Source organism: Electrophorus electricus, chromosome 1 (assembly GCF_041902795.1).
Source record: "Electrophorus electricus isolate QZ-2024a chromosome 1, ASM4190279v1, whole genome shotgun sequence".
Classification (NCBI taxonomy): Eukaryota; Metazoa; Chordata; class Actinopteri; order Gymnotiformes; family Gymnotidae; genus Electrophorus; species Electrophorus electricus.
In genome coordinates this window covers 1350001-1360000 of record NC_137497.1, presented here as the reverse complement: position 1 = coordinate 1360000, position 10000 = coordinate 1350001, and the positions used below count along the sequence as shown (strand labels likewise).

The 10000-nt window shown below is 40.4% G+C and overlaps 1 protein-coding gene across 4 annotated transcripts in view; it reads right to left on the bottom strand.

The window, feature by feature from the left end:
• LOC145656972 (NLR family CARD domain-containing protein 3-like) overlaps nucleotides 1-10000 on the bottom strand; it is a 21807-nt gene that overhangs the window by 3772 nt on the left and 8035 nt on the right. For 3 of the 4 annotated variants that reach the window (XM_081710972.1, XM_081710862.1, XM_081710927.1), the window contains exons 4-7: nucleotides 8036-9827; nucleotides 5612-5785; nucleotides 1890-2063; nucleotides 531-704 (exon numbers count right to left, since the gene is read on the bottom strand). In XM_081710972.1, the coding sequence (XP_081567098.1) occupies nucleotides 531-704; nucleotides 1890-2063; nucleotides 5612-5785; nucleotides 8036-9827 (2314 nt within the window). The remainder of the gene's footprint in view (nucleotides 1-530; nucleotides 705-1889; nucleotides 2064-5611; nucleotides 5786-8035; nucleotides 9828-10000) is intronic. The other variant, XM_081710894.1, reaches the window with a different exon arrangement.

Here is a 10000-nt window from a genome sequence, read left to right as displayed (position 1 = left end):
CTGTAGCTCCGCCCTCTGGCCTACACAGCTCCACCCGCTAACACTGACACACTTACCATAACACACTACAGTACAGTTCAAAATAACACACTTGCCATAACGCTTTACAGTACAGTTCAATATAATATACTCACCATAATACACTACAATACAGTTCAATATAACACACTCACCATAACACACCACTGTAGAAGAATTTATTATAGCACACTCACAATAACAGCACACAGCAGTACAATTTACTAAAACACTCTCACAACACACAGTAATACAGTTTACTGCAACACTGATTCTCCAACTCACTATAAACCCAAACAGTAGACAACAAATACAATGCAAATATATTACTGCACAGCAGAGTCTACAAACAGGATTAATTATTAATAATGAGACCAATCAAAAATACATAAGGAACAGATGATTATGGCCTTCACCAGTTCAGTTGTTCACACACACACACACACACGCACACACACACACGAGCACATACAGACACACATAATGCATGCACACACGATAAAGTTCCATACCTGAGTGTCTCCAGTCTGCAGTGGGGATCCTCCAGTCTAGCAGAGAGCTGCTTCACTCCTGACTCTCCTGGGTGGTTGTAGGTCAGATCCAGTTCCTTCAGGTGTGAGGGGTTTGAACTCAGAGCTGAAGCCAGAGAAGAACAACCTTCCTCTGTGACCAAACAACCAGACAGTCTGCATAAAGGAAAGAGACAGAGGGAGAGAGACAGCGAGTGAGACGCAGTTCCAGATCAGCCTACATGGGGCAGCTAGAGAGTCTGGAACTATAGTGGAGGCTTCACCCTGTGCTTTATAATAAACTACTGACATGGTGAGGTCTCGTATGGAGGTCTAGTGTACATTTATAATAAACTACTGGCATTGTGAGGTCTCGTATGTAGGTCTAGTGTACATTTAGAATAAACTACTGACATGGTGAGGGCTTGTGTGGAGGTCTAGTATACATTTATAATAAACTACTGGCATGGTGAGGTCTCGTATGGAGGTATAGTGTATATCTATAATAAACTACTGACATGGTGAGGTCTAGTATGGAGGTCTAGTAGACATTTATGATAAACTACTGACATGGTGAGGTCTCATTAATTCCTCACCCAGGACTCCACACTAGTAAACAGTGTGAGGTCTGGTTTACTGTGTATAAACAGTAGTTATATTGGTCCTGAACTAAACAGTATGAGGTCTGGTTTACTATGTATAAACAGTAGTTATATTGTCCTGAACGAAATAGTGTGAGGTCTGGTTTACTGTGTATAAACAGTAGTTATATTGGTCCTGAACCAAACAGTGTGAGCTCTGGCTGGCAAAGAATTTTAGCAAAAAAATCTCCAGTTGAGGCCTGCAGAACATACTTAGTGGTGGGACAGATGGGACCAGTGAACATTTGAATCCTGAATGATGATTGTGCTATGTGTACATTTTCAGATACCTAGTGTTAAATGGAACAAGTACAAATCGTTCAAAAATGATCTTAAAACTGCTGGTGCATAATACTGTACTATAATGTAGTTAATTTTTTTTTAAAGGACACTGACCTTTTAAAATGGCTCTTTATTTACATTGAAAAATAGTCACAGAAACTCACCCACTCTCTAATTACACACCTGCTTATGAGGACCTTATGCCCCGCCCCCTCTCTAACTACACACCTGCTTATAAGAGGACCTTATGCTCCACCCCCTCTCTACACATGTGTTTAGCAGTGTCGGGTACTGAACTGCTTCTAATAGTGTCGGGTACTGAACTGTCTTCATGCATCTTCATCTTCCTCTAAAAGAACAGTGACCTTTTAAATATTCCTCTACAATATCACCACACCTTACTACCTTTTTACATTCAAAAATAGTCATAGAAACTCACCTGAGAATCTCCAGTATACAGTGTGAACTCTTCAGTCCAGCACAGAGCTGCTCCACTCCTGAATCCTGCAGGTCATTAGTATTCATCTCCAGCTCTCTCAGTGAGGAGTTTTCTGTTTGTAGAACTGATGTGAGAGATTTGCAAGACTCTTCAGTGAGACCACAATCAGATAGTCTGCAAAGGAGTAAATGCAGGTCAGTCAGAGGATGATGAAATACAATATGATGAAATAACAGAAAATGACAAAAGGCTGATTAACAAAATGTTGACTGCACAGAAGTAGGCAGGACTCAGGAATTAACCAGTAAGGAACATTGGCAGCAACTATGATATGCAAAACCAAACAAACAGCCTGGAAAACAGAACACAGGGCTTAAATAACCGAGACTGATGAAGACTAACCAGACACAGATGAACATAATTACAGGCAGGATTACAGACAAGGGGAATGAAATGAAAACAAGCATGGGAAGGCATCAATGTGGGAGCTGTGACACCAGGAGGAGGAAACTGTGACAGTAGGTTATCGTGGAACATGTCCCATGCTGTGTGAACAGTCTTGTATAGTATCCATTTGTTCCAACCAGCAGTAGATTGTCTTACTAACTGGGACTTTCTGTTTTATTCTCTGCCCATAGGTGGTGAGGAGAAGAATGGAGCACTGCTCTGTCTCATGATACAGATTATGTGCTGGAAGTTTTCCTGAACTGTCTTCAGGTTTGCTTTATTAAAGACCCCAAGCACAGTGAACACAGACTCAACACACCTGGTTTACTGTTTGATAATGGGGTCATACAAGTGCTGCAGCTCCAGGTCAGTGTCTGCTTGTAGAGGAATAAACACCACAGAGGTGATTATGGAGGAATAAACACTGCAGTATTGATTACGGCAGAAGGAACAGTCAGGTGTCTGTGAAGCAGACCCCATCAGTCAGTCAGGTGTGTGTGAGGCAGACCCCATCAGTCAGTTAGGTGTGAAATGAAATGTATCCCTGGAGTTCACGAAGTTTGTTCTCCATGAACTGTATGTGTGGCAGTGAAATACTGGGGATAAGAGGACGGTTCACATATTGTTTCAGTCGGATCAGAACTTTGACTCACTTCTCCTGCACTGCTTGCGTGAGGACTCAAGGACATCTGACTTTTTGCACAAAAGAACTGACATGGTCAGTTTCACAACTGTCCTTACATGCATTTGTGTAGAGCCAAATACTGATACATTCTGAAATTCATGAAAAGACTTTCAACTGTTCACTCAAATTATGCTGATTATATGATTTGTAAAGAAAAACACTGTACAAAATGCAAAACAATCATTTTCACTAGTGGTCTCAGATGTTGGTCCCAGAATATATGAACAACAGCAGTAACCTGCTACAGTTTTAGGTGAGTGACAGTAGTAACAGCATTAGCTTCTGGGGGACTCACTGCATGTTACACTGATCACACAGAACTGTGAATGTCACTGCATGTTACACTGATCACACAGAGCTGAATTGGATTTAGGTTTAACATAACAAAGTAACAATGACAACTATTTACTAATAGATTATGACAAAATGCCTTGGTAAAATATGTAAACAATGAAAATGTTTCAAATTAAGTCATATTAACACCTACACCTTTATAAAGCGTTTCAGTTGAAGTCATATTAATACCTACACCTCTATAACCCCTATTCACACCAACGGCCCCTAGCAGGCAGACCCAAACAGGCATACTCAAATAAATTACTTGATAACATCGAATATTCTTAAAGTACAGTACATTTATCAACATACCATTTCTTAGGACTAATTCAAGCACCTGCTTACCAATTTTCAGCCATCTACATGCATCTGTTCGCCAGAAATTGCACACTGAAGACATTGTGTTTTTCAGGTAAAATTTCCACAAAAACATGCCTGCTCTTTTAAGTTGCCTTTTAAATCATTCTTCCAGTATAAGATAAGTTCAAATTTTGTCATAGAAAATTCAATTACCATCAAAACAACTGCGTGACATGTTTAAATGGTATACAGAGTGTTAGTAAAGTTCTTTAATTACAAAGTTTTTCTTTTGGTTCGGTTCCTTTGTAACAAACCCAAACTACGCAAGCCTTTGGTTAACTGAAAAAGCATGCTACTGATGTTAAGTCCCCCTTTTCTATTTTATATTGATTTTTATTGGCCGTTGCAGCACCATTGTCTTGGAGTGACATCAATTCACACCTATGTGTGAAAGGGGAAGCTGGAGGGAGGGTGACTAGCATTTACTTCCAGGCATTTCCAAGAGTTTCCAGGGCAAGCTGCTTGATTGGCAGCTATTTCATCAAATAGAGGATGGTTCGACAAAAACGTAAACCCCTCATTTGCCTTATTTAGTCATCCCTTTAATGCTTAAAGGTCTGCGCACTGTGTACTGTCAGTGCTTCAGTGTTGTTAGCAGATAGCATAGCGCATCGGTTTGGCGCTGTTTGGCGAAACCATAAGAATGATTTGATGATTTTGGCAATATGTTTGGACATCATGGAAAGGAAGAGGCTTATTTTAGCTGAAGTTTATGTGGAATTGTTTGAGTGCTGCTAGCATGGACTAGCTTGACTGCTAGCATAGATTAGTTTAGCTACTAGCATGGAATCATTGTGATGTTTGCATAGCAAATCACTGGATATTTCCATTCACTGCTGGAAATCGTACAAATCGTAAGTATAAATGAGAAATTATACTTTTCTTTACAGTATTACAGAATTTACATTATTTTCTCCAGCATTTACAGTATTAGCTAATATAGTAGTAGTAGCTAGTAAAGTATTTGCCCCTAATGATACCACCAATGATGCTATGAAGCCAATATTGTTGTGGAAGTTAATAAATTAACTTATTGTGATGTTTTAGCAAAAAAGAAACATCCAAACTTGATGTATAGTGATAAATGACTGTGTGTGTATTTGGAGAGGTTTTTGGACACTCCGGAGAAGTCTAGGACACCTAGTGGAAAACATTGTGTAGCTACTTAGTCATTTCATGTATATGCTCAAACCTGTTCAATTTATTACACAAGACCCTGGTGAATCAGAAAATGCAGAGTATGAGTGAAAATCAATCTCCAGCATCAATAGACACATTATACACCAAATAAAAATCAAAGGTGTTTTATGTTTTTTTTTTGACATTTTCTTCTGTATTATATGATCTCAAATGGAACCTAAATGATGGACAAATAAGCCTAGATGTGAACGGATGTTTTGTCCCAAGTGTCTACTTCAATTTGAATCCTGAATGATCATTGTGCTATGTGTACATTCTCAGATACCTAGTGTTAAAGTGAACAAGTACAAACCATTCAAAAATGAGCTTAAAACTGCTGGTTCATAATACTGTACTATAAGGTAGTTAATTTTTTTAAAGGACACTGACGTTTTAAAATGGCTCTTTATTTACATTCAAAAATAGTCATAGAAACTCACCTGCTCTCTAATTACACACCTGCTTATGAGGACCTTATGCCCTGCCCCCTCTCTAACTACACACTTGCTTATAAGAGGACCTTATGCCCCACCCCCTCTCTACACACGTGTTTAGGAGTGTCGGGTACTGAACTGTTTCTAATAGTGTCGGGTACTGAACTGTCTTCATGTATCTTTATCTTCCTCTAAAAGGACACTGACCTTTTAAATATTCCTCTACAATGTCACCACACCTTACTACTTTTTTACATTCAAAAATAGTCACAAAAAGTAACCTGAGAATCTCCAGTTTACAGTGTGAACTCTTCAGTCCAGCACAGAGCTGCTCCACTCCTGAATCCTGCAGGTCATTAGTATTCATCTCCAGCTCTCTCAGTGAGGAGTTTTCTGTTTGTAGAACTGATGTGAGAGCTTTGCAAGACTTTTCAGTGAGACCACAGTCAGATAGCCTGCAAAGGAGTAAATGCAGGTCAGTCAGAGGATGATGAAATACAAGATGATGAAATATCAACAGAAAATGACAAAAGGCTGATTAACAAAATGTTGACTGCACAGAAGTAGGCAGGACTCAGGAATTAACCAGTAAGGAACATTGGCAGCAACTATGATAGCAAAAGCAAATCTACACAAAACCAAACAAACAGCCTGGAAAACAGAACACAGGGCTTAAATAACCGAGACTGATGAAGACTAACCAGACACAGATGAACATAATTACAGGCAGGATTACAGACAAGGGGAATGAAACCAAAACAAGCATGTGAAGGCATCAGTGTGGGAGCTGTGACACCAGGAGGAGGAAACTGTGACAGTAGGTCATCGTGGAACATGCCCCATGCTGTGTGAACAGTCCTGTATAGTATCCATTTGTTCCAACCAGCAGTAGATTGTCTTACTAACTGGGGCTTTCTGTTTTATTCTCTGCCCATAGGTGGTGAGGAGAAGAACGGAGCACTGATCTGATTTGCTAAATGGGGTGTGGAGGTTCTCATAAGGGAGAGTAACAGTGACCTAATGTGTAGCTCTGTCTCATGATGCAGATTATGTGCTGGAAGTTCTCCCGAACTGTCTTCAAGTTTGCTTTATTAAAGACCCCAAGCACAGTGAACACAGACTCCACACACCTGGTTTACTGTTTGATAATGGGGTTATACAAGTGCTGCAGCTCCAGGTCAGTGTCTGCTTGTAGAGGAATAAACACCACAGTATTGATTATGGAGGAATAAACACTGCAGTATTGATTATGGCAGAATGAACAGTCAGGTGTGTGTGAGGCAGACCCCATCAGTCAGTCAGGTGTGTGTGAGGCAGATCCCATCAGTCAGTCAGTGTGTGAGGCAGCTCCCATCAGTCAGTCAGTGTTTGAGGCAATGATCTCATGTCTGCTGTTGACATGAAATGTATCCCTGGAGTTCACAAAGTTTGTTCTCCATGAACTGTATGTGTGGCAGTGAAATACTGGGGAGAAGAGGACGGTTCACATGTTGTTTCAGTCGGATCAGAACTTTGACTCATTTCTCCTGCACTGCTTGCATGTGGGCTCAAGGACATCTGACTTTTTGTACAAAAGAACTGACATGGTCAATTTCACAACTGTCCTTACATGCATTTGAAATTCATGAATTAATTTCAACTGTTCACTCAAATTATGCTGATTATATGAGTTATAAAGAAAACATTGTATGAAATGCAAAACAATAATTTTCACTAGTGGTCTCAGATGTTGGTCCCACAATATATGAACAGCATCAGTAACCTGCTACAGTTTTAGGTGAGTGACAGTAGTAACAGCATTAGCTTCTGGGGGACTCACTGCATGTTACACTGATCACACAGAGCTGTGAACGTCACTGCATGTTACACTGATCACACAGAGCTGAATTGGATTATGTTTAACATGACACAAAGTAACATTGACAACAACTATTTGCTAATAGATTATGACAAAATGCCTTGGCAAAATATTTAAACAATGAAAATGTTTCATATGAAGTCATATTAACACCTACGCCTTTATAAAGTGTTTCAGATGAAGTTATATTAACACACACCTTTATAAAGTGTTTGAAATGGAGTCATATTAACACCTACACCTTTATAAAGTGTCCACTCACCCTCATCAGTTCTATTGAATATCTCTAAAAAGTTAGAAAACTGCCATCAGTGTGAAATGTGTGTGTGTGTGTGTGTGTGTGTGTGTGTGTGTGTGTGTGTGTGTGTGTGTGTGTGTGTGTGTGTGTGTGTGCGTGTGTGCGTGTATACACACTGATAGTTCATACTTGACCACTTCTTTATGTTACACTGCAGCACATTTTCTCTGGCTGTTTCACAAAGAGTGTGAAACTGTTGGCCACTGTTTTAAATGTAGGACCATTCTCAACACACAGACACACAACTATCCATGATATCAAATATCATTTATCCATCATTAATACATTTAGACTAATGAATCACTAGACAGTGTTAGTACATTCCAGTGTTCTACAACTTTATAGGAAACTTTATGGTTTAACTTAAGCGCCTGGTGTTGGAGCCTTCAATCACCTACTTGTGCTTTAATGTAGGATCTCTCCATCCTTCTCTCTCTCTCTCTCTCTAATGTTCTCTATCACTCTCCTTTTCATTTTTCACAGAAGATCTTATGAGTCAAGAACATCCATTGCTACATCCACTGTTCCTCTCTAAATGAAAATACTCACATGGCTTTTCTGGATGCTTTGACCACTGGCAGCAGTCTCAGTAGATATTCCTCTGATGGGTCATATTTCCTCAGGTCAAACTCATTGAGCTCCTCTTCTGAGTTCAGCAACACAAACGCCAGAGCTGACCACTGAGCAGGAGAGAGTCTGGCTCCAGGGAGATGACGTTTACCTCCTCTGTTCAGGTATGTTTGGACTTCCTGCACTAGAGGATGATCATTCAGTTCATTCAGACAGTGGAACAGATTGATGGATTTCTCTGGAGAGGGATTCTCCCTGATCTTCTCCTTGATGTACTTGATTGTTTCCTCTTTGCTGTGAGAGCTGCTTCCTGACTGTGTCAGTAGGCCCCGTAAGAGAGTCTGATTGGACTCCTGTGAGAGACCCAGAAGGAAGCGAAGGAAAAGGTCCAGGTGTCCATTTTGACTCTGTAAGGCCTTGTCCACTGCACTGTTGAGGAAGAGAGACATTGGGGTTTTGAAAAAACTGAGCAATCCAGGGTGTTGCTGTTGTAGCACATTGGTGTTGGTGGAGATGAAGGAAATAAACACATATAAAGCAGCCAGAAACTCCTGAACACTCAGATGTACAAAGCTGAACACCTTCCCCAGCTGTAGCTCAAACTCCTCGCTGAAGATCTGCATGCACAATCCTGAATACACTGACATTTCTCTGACATCAATGCCACTGTTTCTCAGGTCTTCCTCATAGAAAATCAGGTTTCCTTTTTCCAGCTGTTCGAAAGCCAATTTTCCCAGTGCCAGAACATGTTCTCTTGTGTGGTATGGATGAGTGGGACTTTTTTTTTTATCATACTTTTGGTTCTTGTATTTGATGTCAAAGATCAGGAAGTGTGTGAACATCTGAGTCAGAGTCTTGGGGATCTCTCCACTTTCTGCTTCACCCAACATTCTCTCTAGAACAGAGGCTGCAATCCAACAGAAGACTGGAATGTGGCACATGATGTAGAGACTTCTTGATGACTTCATGTGTGTGATGATTCTATTGGCCAGGCCCTGATCACTGATTCTCTTCCTGAAATACTCCTCTTTCTGTGGTTCACTGAACCCTCGTACCTCTGTTACCTGGTCAACACACTCAGGAGGGATCTGATTGGCTGCTGCTGGTCGAGAGGTTATCCAGAGGAGAGCAGAGGGAAGCAGATTCCCCTTGATGAGGTTTGTCAGCAGCACATCCACTGAGGTGGACTCTGTTACATCCCACAATTTCTCATTATTCTGGAAATCTAGAGGAAGTTGATGCTCATCCAGACCATCAAAGATGAACAGAACCTTATAGTTTGTATAATGTTTAGGTTTTAATTCACATGTTTCTGGGAAAAAGTGATGAAGAAGCTCCATCAGACTGAGATTTTTCTCTTTCATTAAATTCAGCTCCCTAAAAGGAAGTGGAAATATGAAGAGAACATCCTGATTTACATTTCCTTCAGACCAGTCCAGTATGAACTTCTGCACAGAGACTGTTTTACCAATTCCAGCCACTCCTTTAGTCAGCACAGTTCTGATGTCTTTGTCTTGTCCTGGTAAGGGTCTAAAGATGTCATTGCATTTGATTGGTGTCCCCTGTGATGCTGGTCTCCTGGATGCTGTCTCAATCTGTCTCACCTCATGTTCATTATTGACCTCTCCACTCCCACACTCTGTGATGTAGAGCTCTGTGTAGATCTCATTCAGAAGTGCTGTGGTTCCCTGCTGTGAGATTCCTTCATGAATTTTCTGACATTTGTCCCTCAGTTTGGATTTGAGCTTTCTGTGGCAAGCAGGGGCCAGTTCTGTTAAAAGAGGAAGACAACAGAACATATGTTAATCTCTTTTAGATTCATTCATAAAAGATTCATTACAGGAGTTACAAGAAAAGAGATAAATAGATTGTTATATATAGATTGTTTATTCCTGCTAGATTGGGCATGAAACTTCCAGTGGTAAATCTTAGTCAATTCAAGGA